This window comes from Salvelinus alpinus, chromosome 23 (assembly GCF_045679555.1).
Source record: "Salvelinus alpinus chromosome 23, SLU_Salpinus.1, whole genome shotgun sequence".
In the NCBI taxonomy this organism is placed as follows: Eukaryota; Metazoa; Chordata; class Actinopteri; order Salmoniformes; family Salmonidae; genus Salvelinus; species Salvelinus alpinus.
In genome coordinates this window covers 4,175,754-4,191,602 of record NC_092108.1, presented here as the reverse complement: position 1 = coordinate 4,191,602, position 15,849 = coordinate 4,175,754, and the positions used below count along the sequence as shown (strand labels likewise).

At 40.9% G+C, this 15,849-nt stretch overlaps 1 protein-coding gene across 1 annotated transcript in view; it reads right to left on the bottom strand.

Annotated features, from left to right (window-relative positions):
• Positions 1 to 15,849, bottom strand: part of LOC139550094 (piezo-type mechanosensitive ion channel component 2) — a 224,814-nt gene that overhangs the window by 33,801 nt on the left and 175,164 nt on the right. The window contains exons 39-43 of the mRNA XM_071360724.1: positions 13,779 to 13,844; positions 13,349 to 13,515; positions 12,765 to 12,970; positions 12,158 to 12,334; positions 164 to 641 (exon numbers count right to left, since the gene is read on the bottom strand). Coding sequence (XP_071216825.1) covers positions 164 to 641; positions 12,158 to 12,334; positions 12,765 to 12,970; positions 13,349 to 13,515; positions 13,779 to 13,844 — 1,094 coding nt within the window. The remainder of the gene's footprint in view (positions 1 to 163; positions 642 to 12,157; positions 12,335 to 12,764; positions 12,971 to 13,348; positions 13,516 to 13,778; positions 13,845 to 15,849) is intronic.

Sequence of the window (15,849 nt, the reverse complement as noted above, 5' to 3'; positions counted from 1 at the left end):
GCCCCAACCCGACACCAACCCGACACCAACCCGGCCCCAACCCGACACCAAAAAGCAAACGAAGCAGAAGCGGAAACACATATAACTTAAACATAAACTTCCTATAATGAATAAAGTTATAGAGGAACCCGGCACAGAATGACAAGGGATATAGACCACCAACCTTGCTGTAGCTGGGAGGCACATCAGCATCCGAGGTGTTTGGAGCGTCCGTGTCTGGGGTGTACAGCAGCCCCGCCCGGTCACGCTCTGCCCTATTCAAGTATTCTTGCCGGTCCTGGACACCCCCGTCGTCACTGTCAGTGGTACAGTCCTGGGACCCTGGTCGGGATCCTTGTTGAAGGGCCAGGAGGTTTGACGCTCCTTCCTCTACCCTGAAGGAGGGGCCCTCCCCTGGGCCTGGAGACCCCCATGGATCCCCCTGACCCTGGTACCGCTCCCTCTCCTCTGTGGTCTCTCCACCACCATCATCTCCTCCACCCCGCCAGGGGCTGTCTTCAGCCCCCTCTGCCCCCTCCGGAGGTGGGTGTCCCCAGGGTCCGTGCTGCCTGTCTTCCCCCTGGTCCTGTTCGTCCTCCACCTCATCGATGGTGTCGGTGGTGCCCTGCCGGGAGTACAGAGTGATGCACTGGGTCGTTTCACTGTGGGGGAGAGACAGACAGACAAACAGCGAGAGAGGATGTTACTGGACCCTGTACACAAAGTGGAGAGTATTCAGGTGACACTCACTCAACAGCCCAATGTAGCATTGTGTAGTTTTAGAGGTGGAGCAAAATATTTACTGTAGTTTGTGTGCTTTAAGTGTTTTGAGGAAACAGCAACAACATTTACAAGGACTGACAAACTACATGTAATGATAAGTGATAAATATAGCTGTGAGGAGCAATGGACGGGGGTCACAAGATGACAAAAAAGGACACAGAAAACAGTTGGATAAGAAAGCAAGCACTCTGTCACGCCCTGGCCTTAGTATTCTTTGTTTTCTTTATTATTTTAGTTAGGTCAGGGTGTGACATGGGGAATGTTTGTGTTTTGTCTCGTTTTGGGTGGTTATATGGTAAAGGGGGTGTTGGGTTTAGTGTATGAGTTTGTGTTGAGTGAATGTTTCTAGGTATGTCTATGGTTGCCTGAGTGGTTCTCAATCAGAGACAGATGTCTTTCATTTGTCTTTGATTGGGAGCCATATTTAAGGCAGCCATAGGCATCATGCGTTTGTGGGTAATTGTCTGTGTCTATGTTGCATGTTTGCACTTAGTCTTTGATAGCTTCACGTTCGTCTGTTTGTTGTTTTGTTTCGTTGTCCTTCTTCTAATAAAGAGAAGATGTATTTTCCACACGCTGCGCCTTGGTCCTCTCTCTCTCCCATTGACGATCGTGACACACTCTATCATGTAGGAACTATCTTCCTTTACGTGCAATTAATGAAAGCATGACCATGTTTATCTCTCAATACCACAAGGATGACGCAAGTGAAGTTTAGTCTAGTGCTGTAGGTTGGTTAGTGTGGCCGACTTTGAATGCAGCAACTAATCATTCTAAAATTAATTTAGACGCCAAATTATCAAATCAAATTTTATTGGTTACATACACATGGTTAGCAGATGTTAATGCGAGTGTAGCCGAAATGCTTGTGCTTCTAGTTCCGACAGTGCAGCAATATCTAACAGCTGTTTAACAGTCTGATGGCCTTGAGATAGAAGCTGCTTTTCAGTCTCTCTGTCCCAGCTTTGTTGCACCTGTACTGACCTCGCCTTCTGGATGATAGCGGGGTGAACAGGCAGTGGCTCGGGTGGTTGTTGTCCTTGATGATCTTTTTGGCCTTCCTGTGACATCGGGTGCTGTAGGTGTCCTGGAGGGCAGGTAGTTTGCCCCCGGTGATGCGTTGTGCAGACCGCACCACCCTCTGGAGAGCCTTGCGGTTGAGGGCGGTGCAGTTGCCGTACCAAGTGGTGATACAGCCCGACAGGATGTTCTCAATTGTGCATTTGTAAGTTTGTGAGGGTTTTTAGGTGAGAAGCCGAATTTCTTCAAACTCCTGAGGTTGAAGAGGCGTTGTTGCGCCTTCTTCACAACGCTGTCTGTGTGGGTGGACCAATTCAGTTTGTCCGTGATGTGTACGCCAAGGAACTTAAAGCTTTGTGGATAGGAGGGTGCTCCCTCTGCTGTTTCCTGAAGTCCACGATCATCTCCTTTTGTTTTGTTGACGTTGAGTGAGAGGTTGTTTTGCTGACACCACACTCCTAGTGCAGTCTATATACCAAAAATCCTTCATGAGAAGGAGATTGTAAAAGTATTTTTAGCATTAGCATATGTGCTAACATGCATCTATAGGTACAGTGCAGACATATTTTAATGCAATAACCCCCCCCCAAAAAAATATTAAAGACTGATGTAATGAGTCTAAATACAAAATCTAGAGTGAATCTGATATATGAGTAATGAATAAGTGAATCTGATATATGTGTAATGAATAAGTGAATCTGATATATGAGTAATGAATAAGTGAATCTGATATATGTGTAATGAATAAGTGAATCTGATATATGAGTAATGAATAAGTGAATCTGATATATGTGTAATGAATAAGTGAATCTGATATATGTGTAATGAATAAGTGAATCTGATATATGAGTAATGAATAAGTGAATCTGATATATGTTTAATGAATAAGTGAATCTGATATATGTGTAATGAATAAGTGAATCTGATATATGTGTAATGAATAAGTGAATCTGATATATGTGTAATGAATAAGTGAATCTGATATATGTGTAATGAATAAGTGAATCTGATATATGTGTAATGAATAAGTGAATCTGATATATGAGTAATGAATAAGTGAATCTGATATATGAGTAATGAATAAGTGAATCTGATATATGAGTAATGAATAAGTGAATCTGATATATGTGTAATGAATAAGTGAATCTGATATATGTGTAATGAATAAGTGAATCTGATATATGTGTAATGAATAAGTGAATCTGATATATGTTTAATGAATAAGTGAATCTGATATATGTTTAATGAATAAGTGAATCTGATATATGTTTAATGAATAAATGAATCTGATATATGTTTAATGAATAAGTGAATCTGATATATGTGTAATGAATAAGTGAATCTGATATATGTGTAATGAATAAGTGAATCTGATATATGTGTAATGAATAAGTGAATCTGATATATGAGTAATGAATAAGTGAATCTGATATATGTGTAATGAATAAGTGAATCTGATATATGAGTAATGAATAAGTGAATCTGATATATGAGTAATGAATAAGTGAATCTGATATATGTGTAATGAATAAGTGAATCTGATATATGTGTAATGAATAAGTGAATCTGATATATGAGTAATGAATAAGTGAATCTGATATATGTGTAATGAATAAGTGAATCTGATATATGAGTAATGAATAAGTGAATCTGATATATGAGTAATGAATAAGTGAATCTGATATATGTGTAATGAATAAGTGAATCTGATATATGAGTAATGAATAAGTGAATCTGATATATGAGTAATGAATAAGTGAATCTGATATATGTGTAATGAATAAGTGAATCTGATATATGTGTAATGAATAAGTGAATCTGATATATGTGTAATGAATAAGTGAATCTGATATATGTTTAATGAATAAGTGAATCTGATATATGTTTAATGAATAAGTGAATCTGATATATGTTTAATGAATAAATGAATCTGATATATGTTTAATGAATAAGTGAATCTGATATATGTGTAATGAATAAGTGAATCTGATATATGTGTAATGAATAAGTGAATCTGATATATGTGTAATGAATAAGTGAATCTGATATATGAGTAATGAATAAGTGAATCTGATATATGTTTAATGAATAAGTGAATCTGATATATGTGTAATGAATAAGTGAATCTGATATATGAGTAATGAATAAGTGAATCTGATATATGTTTAATGAATAAGTGAATCTGATATATGTTTAATGAGGAGAAGATGATTGCAGATGACTTTGAGCATTAGCGTTACAAATTCAAAGAATTAGTTGTTAATAGTTTCCTTGTTTTTTTTCTTCAGATATCAATACTATATTCCTCTTAGGGACGTCCATGATAGCGATGACAAGTTTATAGAGCATTGTGTTTGGTACAAATAATTTCCTAAATTCTAGACCTCACCTCAATCTGGTAATGAATGGTGTGGCTGTTGCATAGTCTTTCCTTGCAGCACGACTGGACAATAATCAAGATAAGATAAAACTAGAGCCCGGGGCACTTTTCTTGTGGAATGTGTTGTCAAAAAAACAAAAACCAGAGCATCTCTTTACTACGGACAGACCTCTCCCCATCTTTACAACCATTGAATCTATATGTGTTGACCATGACAGTTTACAATTTAACAGTTGAGGAGAGACTGACTGCATCACTTCTTCTTTTTATAAGAAACATTAATGTGTTGTAAATTGCAAACTGTTTGCATAGTCAACTTACACACAGCTCTGACACACACACTTACCCCACCAGACATGCCACCAGGGGTCTTTTCACAGTCCCCAAATCCAGAACAAATTCAAGAAAACGTACAGTATGATATAGAGCCCTTATTGCATGGAACTTCCTTCCATCTCATATTGCTCAAATGAACAGCAAACCTGACCTAGATAGTTTGTATGTATGTATTGATATGGAGGCTACGTGTGCCATTTTTACATTTATCTAGTTCTGTCCTTGAGCTGTTCTTGTCTATTGATGTTATGTATTATGTCATGTTTCATGTTTTGTGTGGAAGAGTAATGGGGATTTTAATCAAATACCAAATAGGCCACTGCAGAGTATATTTACAGTGGTTTAAATGGACACGTAAAATCTGATTTTTGACGTTCAGAGAATGCCATGAAGACGGAAACGCCCCTTTGTGACCGGAGGGTATAAAACTTGTAAGTTAAGAATTTACACACAGACTAAGTTAACTGCAGCCAAGGTCTACTGGATAGTCGTGTTCCCAAAACGCAACATGAGGTTGAGGACAAAGGAACCAGGGCTATGGTTGATTACTTTATGGCTCTCCGGGTTCCCTGGGGGCGTAGATCCTCATTTATCATGTGAGGAATGTATTTCTCTTGTTGCTAACGTTACTTTGCTACCTGTCAACTTTATATTTTTTACTTTTTAATTACCGTTCTATATTTACATTTTTTTTCCCTTCCTCAACTTTTTTCATTCAAATTTTTCGCCCGGACGCTTTATCTGGACATGGTTCTACAGGACCTGTAGTAATATTAACATTATGCCTTCTAATTGCAGTCGCTGTACTCATAATATACAGGAGAACGATCGCCTCACGGCGAGGATAGCTGTGCTGCAAGCCCAGCTTCAGATGCAATCGTTAGGCAAGGGTAATTTCAGTGTAGGAAAGGATGAAACAGCGTCTGTGCCACCAGTAAGTACAGATAGTAGTATAAATCCCTTCGCACAGTCCCCGCAGCCGGACAACTTTCTCATGGCTTCTGGAGGGAAATGCTGTAGGAATGCTCAACCGGTGTCGCATATTCAGCCGGCAGAAACTTTTAACCGTTTTTTCCCATTAAGCAACAAGTCGCTGTCAGAGGCCGAGCCTCTCTGGTCTCTCTTCCACCCGTTACAGGGTCTGAGACGCCGAAGCCTCACACCATTAGGTCTGAAAAATTTAAAACCCTAGTCATTGGCGACTCCATTACCCGCAGTATTAGACTTAAAAAGAATCATCAGCGATCATACACTGTTTACCAGGGGGCAGGGCTACCAACGTTAAGGCTAATCTGAAGATGGTGCTGGCTAAGGCTAAAACTGGCGAGTGTAGAGAGTATAGAGATATTGTTATCCACGTCGGCACCAACAATGTTAGGATGAAACAGTCAGAGGTCACCAAGCGCAACATAGCTTCAGCGTGTAAATCAGCTAGAAAGATGTGTCGACATCGAGTAATTGTCTCTGGCCCCTCCCAGTTAGGGGGAGTGATGAGCTCTACAGCAGAGTCTCAAAACTCAATCTCTGGTTGAAAACTGTTTTCTGCCCCTCCCAAAATATATAATTTGCAGGTAACTCACACACAAACAGGACCAAGCCTGGCCTGCTGAGGAGTGACGGACTCCATCCTAGCTGAAGGGGTGCTCTCATCTTATCTATCAACATAGACAGGGCTCTAACTCCTCTAGCTCCACAATGAATTAGGGTGCAGGCCAGGCAGCAGGCTGTTAGCCAACCTGCCAGCTTAGTGGGGTCTGCCACTAACACAGTCACTGTAGTCAGCTCAGCTATCCCCATTGAAACCGTGTCTGTGCCTCGATCTATGTCGGGCAAAACTAAACATGGCGGTGTTTGCTCTAGCAATCTAACTGGAATAAAAACCTCCTCCATTGCTGTCATTGTTGAAAGAGATTGTGGTGTCTCACATCTCAAAATAGGGCTACTTAATGTTAGATCCCTCACATCTCTAAATAGGGTACTACTTAATGTTAGATCCCTCACTTCCAGACAGTTATAGTCAATGAACTAATCCCTGATCATAATCTTGATGTGATTGGCCTGACTGAAACATGGCTTAAGCCTGATGAATTGACTGTGTTAAATGAGGCCTCTCCTCCTGTTTACATTAGTGACCATATCCCCCGCCCATCCCGCAAAGGCGGAGGTGTTGCTAACATTTACGATAGCAAATTTAAATGTACAAATTTTTTTTCATGAGTTTTCGTCTTTTGAGCTTCTAGTCATGAAATCTATGCAGCCTACTCAATCACTTTTTATAGCTACTGTTTACAGGCCTCCTGGGCCATATACAGCATTCCTCACTGAGTTCCCAGAATTCCTATCAGACCTTGTAGTCATGGCAGATAATATTCTAATTTTTGGTGACTTTTATATTCACATTGAAAAGTCCACAGACCCACTCCAAAAGGCTTTCAGAGCCATCATCGACTCAACGGGTTTTGTCCAACATGTCTCTGGACCTACTTGTTTTTCCTCATAATCCTGGACTATCGGACCATTTTATTATGTTTGCAATCACAAAAAATAATCTGCTCAGACCCCAACCAAGGATCATCAAAAGCCGTGCTATAAATTCACGGACAACCCAAAGATTCCTAAATGCCCTTCCAGACTCCCTCCACCTACCCAAGGACGTCAGAGTACAAAAATCAGTTAACCTTTTCTCAATATAGGGGGTGCTGTTTCAACGTTACCATTTATCGTTCCCAAATTAAACTGCCTCGTACTCAATTCTTGCTCGTACAATATGCATATTATTATTACTATTGGATAGAAAACAATCTCTAGTTTTGAATTATGTCTGTGGGTGAAACAGAACTCTTTCTGCAGCGAAATTCATGACAGGAACTAGGTCTGAAAACGAGGCTCTGTTCTCAGATCAGTTTAAAGCTCTGTATGTATCCTATGGGTCGACATGAACTGCACCCGCCTTCCCCTGGATGTCAGTAACCAATGAGAATTGGAATGGAGTTTCTACGTAGATCTCAGACCTTATAAAAGGACATGGCATGGGGGGAGCGCTCCTTTCGACGTTCGTCAAGACGCAATGGAGGACCTCAGGATGGCATGCTCAAAAGCTCTCGTTATATGCCTAAGTTATATCCGTCTGTGATTTAATTCGATATAGGTGTTAGAAACATCATAACGAAGTTATTTTAAACCGAGTTATATCAGTTTATGCGAGTATATTGCTATTTTCGGAATTTCCTTAGTATTGCGTTTTGAGGATTTGGGCATGTTGTGGCCACATAGCTATTGTTAGCTGCTAGTTCCAAAGTTGAAGACGACGTTTTACAACCGAGCAACGATTCTTTTGGACAAAGGACAACTTGCCCAAGATTCTGATGGAAGCTCGTCCAAAAGTAAGAGCTATTTATGATGTTATTCCTTATTTATGTGGAAAAATGTAAATGGACTTGTCCGCCATTAATTGCGGCACTAGTCTGGCTGTAACGCACACTGTATGTCTAGTAACGTTAATTTTAAAATCTAACTCAGCGGTTGCATTAATAACTAATGCATCTTTCATTTGCTGTCCAACCTGTATTTTTTTGTCAAGTTTACGATTATTTATCGATTAGATTAGGTGCCTCTCCAAGATGGCGCTGGCCAGAATGCATGAACTGTTGCTACTGATCACATTGTATAACCACGATTTGTGCTGCTAAATATGCACATTTTCGAACAAAACCTATATGCATTGTGTAATATGATGTTACAGGACTGTCATCTGATGAAGTATATCAAGGTTAGTCAAAAATTATATATCTTTTGCTGGATTGTTACGATCGCTAACCTTTGCTGCTGGTAAATTGCTTGTGTTTCTGGCTATTGTGGTAAGCTAATATAATGCTATATTGTGTTTTCGCTGTAAAACACTTAAAAGATCTGAAATATTGTCTGGATTCACAAGATGTTGGGCTTTCATTTGCTGTACGCTGTGTATTTTTCAGAAATGTTTTAAGATGAGTAATTAGGTATTTGACGTTGGTCTCTGTAATTATTCTGGCAGCTTCGGCACTATTTCAGATTGCAGCTGCAATGTAGAACTGTGATTTATACCTGAACTATGCACATTTTTCTAAAAAAACATATGCTATACAATAAATATGTTATCAGACTGTCATCTTATGAAGTTGTTTCTTGGTTAGTGGCTATATATATCTTTATTTGGTCGAAATTGTGATAGCTACCCATGCAGGAAAAAAATGGTGGGAAAAAAAAGTTGTGTCTTTTGCTATCGTGGTTAGCTAATAGATTTACATATTGTGTCTTCCCTGTAAAACATTTTAAAAATCAGAAATGATGGCTGGATTCACAAGATGTGTATCTTTCATCTGGTGTCTTGAACTTGTGATTTAATGATATTTAGATGCTAGTATTTACTTGTGACGCTATGCTAGGCTATGCTAGTCAGCTTTTTTACTGTGGGGGGTGCTCCCGGATCCGGGATGCTGTGCAAGTAGAAGTTAACCACCTAACTGAGGAACTACATTCAACCTTGCGTAATACCCTAGATGTAGCCGCACCCCTAAAAACAAAAAACATTTGTCATAAGAAACTAGCTCCCTGGTATACAGAAAATACCTGAGCCCTGAAGCAAGCTTCCAGAAAATTGGAACGGAAATGGCGCTACACCAAACTGGAAGTCTTCCGACTAGCTTGGAAAGACAGTACCGTGCAGTATCGAAGAGCCCTCATTGCTGCTTGAATCATCCTATTTTTCCAACTTAATTGAGGAGAATAAGAACAATCCAAAATGTATTTTTGATATTGTCGCAAGCTAACTAAAAAGCAGCATTCCCCAAGAGATGATGACTTTCACTTCAGTAGTGAAGTGACAGTGAAGTGACACATTGATGAAAATAGTCTTGGCCTCTAAACCTTCAAGCTGCATACTGGACCCTATTACAACTAAACTACTGAAAGAGCTGCTTCCTGTGCTTGGCCCTCCTTTGTTGAACATAATAAACCTCAGTGCCGCTTTTGATACCAAACATAATGTGAACTTTGCGGACGACAGCTGTACATTTCGATGAAGCCCCAAAATTGGCCTCCCTGGAAGCATGTGTTGCAGACATAAGGAAGTGGATGGTGGCACATTTTTCACTTTTAAACTCGGACAAAACAGAGAGGATAGTTCTAGGTCCCAAGAAACAAAGAGATCTTCTGTTGGATCTGACATTTAATCGTGTTGGTTGTACAGTCGTCTCAAATAAAATTTGAAGGATCTCGGTGTTACTCTGGACCCTGATCTCTCTTTTGACGAACATATCAAGACTGTTTCAAGGACAGCTTTTTTCCATCTACGTAACATTGCAAAAATCAGAAACTTTCTGTCCAAAATTGATGCAGAAAAATGTGTCCATGCTTTTGTCACTTCTAGGTTAGACTACTGCAATGCTCTGCTTTCCGACTACCCGGATAAAGCACTAAATTAACTTCAGTTAGTGCTAAACACGGATGCTAGAATCTTGGCTAGAACCAAACAATTTGATCATATTACTCCAGTGCTAGCCTCTCTACACTGGCTTCCTGTTAAGGCTAGGGCTGATTTCAAATGTTTACTGCTAACCTACAAAGCATTGCATGGCCTTGCTCCTACCTATCTTTCCGATTTGGTCCTGCCGTACATACCTACACGTACGCATTGGTCACAAGATGCAGGCCTCCTTATTGTTTCTAGAATTTCTAAGCAAACAGCTGGAGGCAGGGCTTTCTCCTGTAGAGCTCCATTTTTATGGAATGGTCTGCCTACCCTTGTGAGAGACGCAGACAATGTCTCAACCTTTAAGTCTTTATTGAAGACTCATCTCTTCAGTAGGTCCTATGATTGAGTGTAGTCTGGCCCAGTGGTGTGAAGGTGAACAGAAAGGCACTGGAGCAACGAACAGCCCTTGCTGTCTCTGCCTGGCCGGTTCCCCTCTCTCCACCGGGATTCTCTGCCTCTAACCCTATTACGGGGGCTGAGTCACTGGCTTACTGGTGCTCTTCCATGCCGTCCCTAGGAGGGGTGTGTCACTTGAGTGGGTTGAGTCACTGACGTGATCTTCCTGTCTGGGTTGGCGCCCCTCTCGGGTTCGTGCCGTGGGGGAGATCTTCATGGGCTATACTCAGCCTTGTCTCAGGGTAGTAAGTTGGTGGTTTGAAGATATGAACGTTTTAACATCTTGGCCATGTACTGTTATAATCTCCACCCAGCACAGCCAGAAGAGGACTGGCCACCCCTCAGATCCTGGTTCCTCTCTAGGTTTCTTCCTAGGTTCCTGCCTTTCTAGGGAGTTTCTCCTAGCCACTGTGCTTCTACACCTGCATTGCTTGCTGTTTGGGGTTTTAGGCTGGGTTTCTGTACAGCACTTTGTGACATCAGCTGATGTAAGAAGGGTTTTATAAATACATTTCATTGATTGATTGATTGACTGTATCTAAGAAGGTGAATTCCAGAAGAACCAGACAGTTATTCTCTTCAAATCATCGATTGTCTACACGGCCTTCCTACCCAAGCTGGGAGCGTCAACACGGGCTGATTAGCCTCCTGAGAAAACTACTCTCAGAACGAGTTCAAGGAACAGACAACCAAGAAAAAGGAAAGTGTGACATCGTGTGGACAATCAGAGACTTACACCCGGTAATGGAGGAGACGCCGCCATCGGAGTAGAAGGTCGTCAGCTAAACCTCCTAAGCGGAACTCAGTCCACGAAGAAGAAGAGATACCCAACGGAGACTTTCAACAAGTAAATACATTCATTATAATTCTGACCCATAAGAGCGGCTGTTCGGGGCAAGGTGTTAGGGCTAAAACTAAGCATAGTTTACAAATGTATCTAAGTGTGCTTTTCTCTCATGCTCTTTTCTTTGCTCTCTCTCTCTCTCTCTCTCTCTCTCTCTCTCTCTCTCTCTCTCTCTCTCTCTCTCTCTCTCTCTCTCTCTCTCTCTCTCTCTCTCTCTCTCTCTCTCTCTCTCTCTCTCTCTCTCTCTCTCTCTCTCTCTCTCTCTCTCTCTCTCTCTCTCTCTCTCTCTCTCTCTCTCTCTCTCTCTCTCTCTCTCTCTCTCGCTCTCTCTCTCTCTCTCTCTCTCTCTCTCTCTCTCTCTCTTTCTAAATCCCCATCTTGTGTAACACGTGTCATATCGTGTTGGTCCACTACGGACCTGTTTCGTTGTACTAAGTTCTAATCAATAGCCCAGACTGTGTGTTTGTGTATCTTATATTATCACTTAGCTTGTTAGTAAATAAATAATCAACTCAATTGGTGTGGTAAGGAATGATTTAGTGAGACCCGGAATTATGCGATGTTAAGAATGAGACTGATTAGGAAATTAATTAATCAGTGACTGCTAGGAATTAGATCTTCTGATATTCTTTAAGTTCATTTGGGGAACGGTAACTCATTAAAAAAACTTTTCCCATGGTGCCCCAGGTTACTGAGTTAATGGTTACCTGATTCATTTCATCACGTAATTATAAACATAGTTAATTATTCGATGAATAGCATTTGTCACATGAATAATAATAACGTCACGACAGAAGGAACAGGAGGATGAGAAAGGAGAGGAGGGGATGAGGAGGCGAAAGAAGAGAGTGACAAAAGAGGATGGAAGAGGTGGTGAAGGAGAAAGATTTCAGCTTGGACCAGGCACCTGGACACTTGGCTGCTGCTGCTGTCAGTCGATTTGGAGGCGTCCAGGCCGTAAATCTTACGGAGTTTTGGCCGGGCACGCTCACTGGTTTTGGGAATGTGAACGTCTGACGGCATTCCGTCCAGCTCGTCCAGCGTGTCTTGGCGGGAGAACAGCATGGTGGCCTCAGTGTAGGCACTGATGCGATAAAGAGATGGAGAGATGAGAAATAAATGAGTGGAATGACACAATGGTTACAACATGGCTTCCACATGACACACATGTGGAAGTTTACAAAAGGTAAGGGGGGTGATGTGATTTCTCATCGCTCATGCTGAAGATGCTGATCAAGCCCTAGAAATAGATATAGAATGCAATAATAGGATTTATCCAGTACTCTGCTCAGTCTTTTTTTCTGCTTTTTATTACTACTTGTTATTTGGAGACTTTTGTATTTGGTGTTTGATTCTTGATTGATATTTTTATTGTTGAGGAGAGTCAGCAAGTAAGCATTTCTCTGTACTGTGTGCATCTGACCAATAAACGGTGATTTTATGCTCAAACCCTACACCCCAACCCGAGCACTCCGTTCTGATGCCTCAGGTTAGTTCACGTACGATACACTTACCTGGATATGCTGTCTCGTGATGCCAAAGATGCCATGCTGTCCTGGCTCTCCATGCGATAGTCGCCTCTCCTCCTGCGGACCCTGTGAGACCCCCCCGACGCACTGTCCTCCTCACTGAGCCGGTCCAGGCTGGACCCCCGGGACATGCTCATACGCATCTGCTTCTGGTAGAACATGTGGATACTCTCTCTGGACGGGACGTTGCCCTGCAGGGGGGGAGGAGGTTAGATCAGGATAGTCATTTCATCTCCGTTTTGTTTTCTAGTTTGCTATATAACAAAGTAAAAAAAATCGGATCTAACTATTTACAGAGTGTTTATGTAAGACAAGATACTCAAAGGGGAGGCAGGTCGCCTAGTGGTTAGAGTGTAGGGGCGGCAGCGTAGCCTAGTGGTTAGAGCATTGGACTGCAAGATCGAATCCCCGAGCTGACAAGGTTAAAAAATCTGTCGTTCTGCCCCTGAAAAAGGCAGTTAACCCACTGTTTTCTAGGCCGTCATTGAAAATAAGAATTTGTTATTGACTAACTTGCCTGGTTAAGTAAAGGTTAAGTAAAAAGAGAGAGTGACAGCAGAAAGTAGTACCTTTTTGACCTCTCTAGTGAGCATGCATCTCTCAATACGCAGCACGGTGGAGATGTCTATGTGTTCTCTACACACGTTGTTCATCCACTTGGTGAAGCTCTCCACCATGGTCTGGAACAACACCCAGGTGAACTTGATGATGTTGAACACTCGCTTCAGGATGTTGTCTGGTGGTACGTGGAAAGAGATTTACATTTTTGCAGCAGACAATCTTATCCAAAGTGACATCGGGGCACTCAACTAAACTAGCTAAAACACCCATGATCCAGATCCTCGTCATCACAATCATAGATTCTGAGTAGACTATAGTAAGAACCTATAATATATATATAGAATATATATAGAATACCAAGACTGGTGGTTGTCCCTCCGTGTAAGTGGCTGTGTATATACATATACTACAGTATTTGAAAGGGTCTGTGACACCCACCTGGTCCGTCAGACTTCTTCTTCTGTGTTCCCTCCTGATCTTCCTCCATCTCTATAGTCACATGACCTGCACAGAATAACACAACAAAACAACAAAACAAAATTGTAGTGTATTTTTTCCCCCCAGGTAAGTTAACTTCTTGCGACTACAGGGGGTGCTGTTCCGAATTAGCATTTTGTCGTCTCCAAATTAAACTGCCTAGTACTCAATTCTTGCTCGTACAATATGCATATTATTAATTATATTGGATAGAAAACACCTTCTAGTTTCATACAACGTTGAAATTATGTCTGTGGGTGACCCAGAACACTTTCTACAGCGAAATCCATGACAGACAGTGAAAGGTCTGAGAGCGAAGCTCTGGTTTCAGATCAGTTTTTAAGGTCTCTGTCTATCCTATGGAACGACACGAACTGCACCCGCCTTCCCCTGGATGTCAGTAACCAATGAGAAGTGGAATGGGCCTTCTAGGTAGCTCTCAGAGGTTATAAAAGACCAAGGAGTGAGAGTAGCCCCCCTTTCGACGCTCGCCCTTACGCAGGATGGGACCTCCGGACGCCATTTTCACAGGCTCGGTTATCAACTTGAAATGTATCCGTCTGTAATTTAATTCGATATAGGACTTAGAAACATCATAAGGTAGTTAATTTAAACCGTTTTATAGCAATTTATATCCGTTTAGTGCGATTTTGAGGAATTTCTTTGTTGTGCACTCTGAAACTTTGGACACGTTTTGGTGTCCCGTTCGATCGTTAGTGGATATTTCGAAGGACAGAGGACATCTATCGACCAAAAGACGTTTATAACATAGAAAGGATACATTGCCCAAGAATATGATGGAAGAACAGCTCAAAGTAAGCAATATTTAATATGATAAATTGTTGTTCTGTCGAAATATTTTAAACGCATATTTCGCCATTTTGTTTGGTATAGCTTTGGTATAGCTTCACTTGGCGAACCCTGTATTGAAAAGTAAGGATAATTTTAAAAATGTAAATCAGCGGTTGCATTAAGAACTAATTTGTCTTTCGATTCCTGTCAACCCTGTATTTTTTAGTCAAGTATATGATTAGCTTTTAATTAAACTAGATCACTCTGATAGATGACGTCAGACATATTGAGGCTTGATTTCCTAGTATTTTCATTGTGTAACCACGGTTTTGTATGGCTAAATATGCACCTTTTCGAACAAACTGTATATGTATGTTGTAAAATGATGTTACAGGAGTGTCATCGGAAGAATTCTGAGAAGGTTAGTGAAAAAATTAATATCTTTTGGCGGTGGTTACGTTATAGCGCTCTTTGGCTGGAATCGATGCTCTGGTAACGTTTGCACATGTAGTATGCTAACTTATCGATTTATTGTGTTTTCGCTGAAAAACGCTTAGAAAATCTGAAATATGGTCTGAAATCACAAGAACTGGGTCTTTCCATTGCTATGCTTTGTCTATTTTTATGAAATGTTTTATGATGAGTAAATTGGTCATACACGTTGCTCTATCTAGTAATTCTAGTCGATTTGTGATGGTGGGTGCAATTGTAAACTGTGATTTCTACCTGAAATATGCACTTTTTTCTAACAAAAACTATCCTATACCATGAATATGTTATCAGACTGTCATCTGAAGAGGTTTTTTCTTGGTTAGTGGATATCAATATCTTAGTTGAGCCGAATTGGTGATAGCACCTGAAGGAGTAAGAAACTGATGGAGTTAGAATAGTGGTGTATTTTGCTAACGTGTTTAGCTAATAGATTTACATATTTTGTCTTCCCTGTAAAACATTTTAAAAATCTGAAATGGTGGCTTTATTCACAAGATCTGTATCTTTCATCTGGTGTCTTGGACTTGTGATTTAATGATATTTAGATGCTACTATCTACTTCTGAAGCTATGCTAGCTATGCTAATCAGTGTGTGGGGGGTGGGGGGTGCTCCCGGATCCGGGTTTCTGAGGCAGTAAAAGTTAACTGAGAACACATTCTCATTTACAGCAACAACCTGGGAAATAGTTACAGGGGAGAGGAGGGGGGATGAATGAGCCAATTGTAAACTGGGGATTATTAGGTGAAC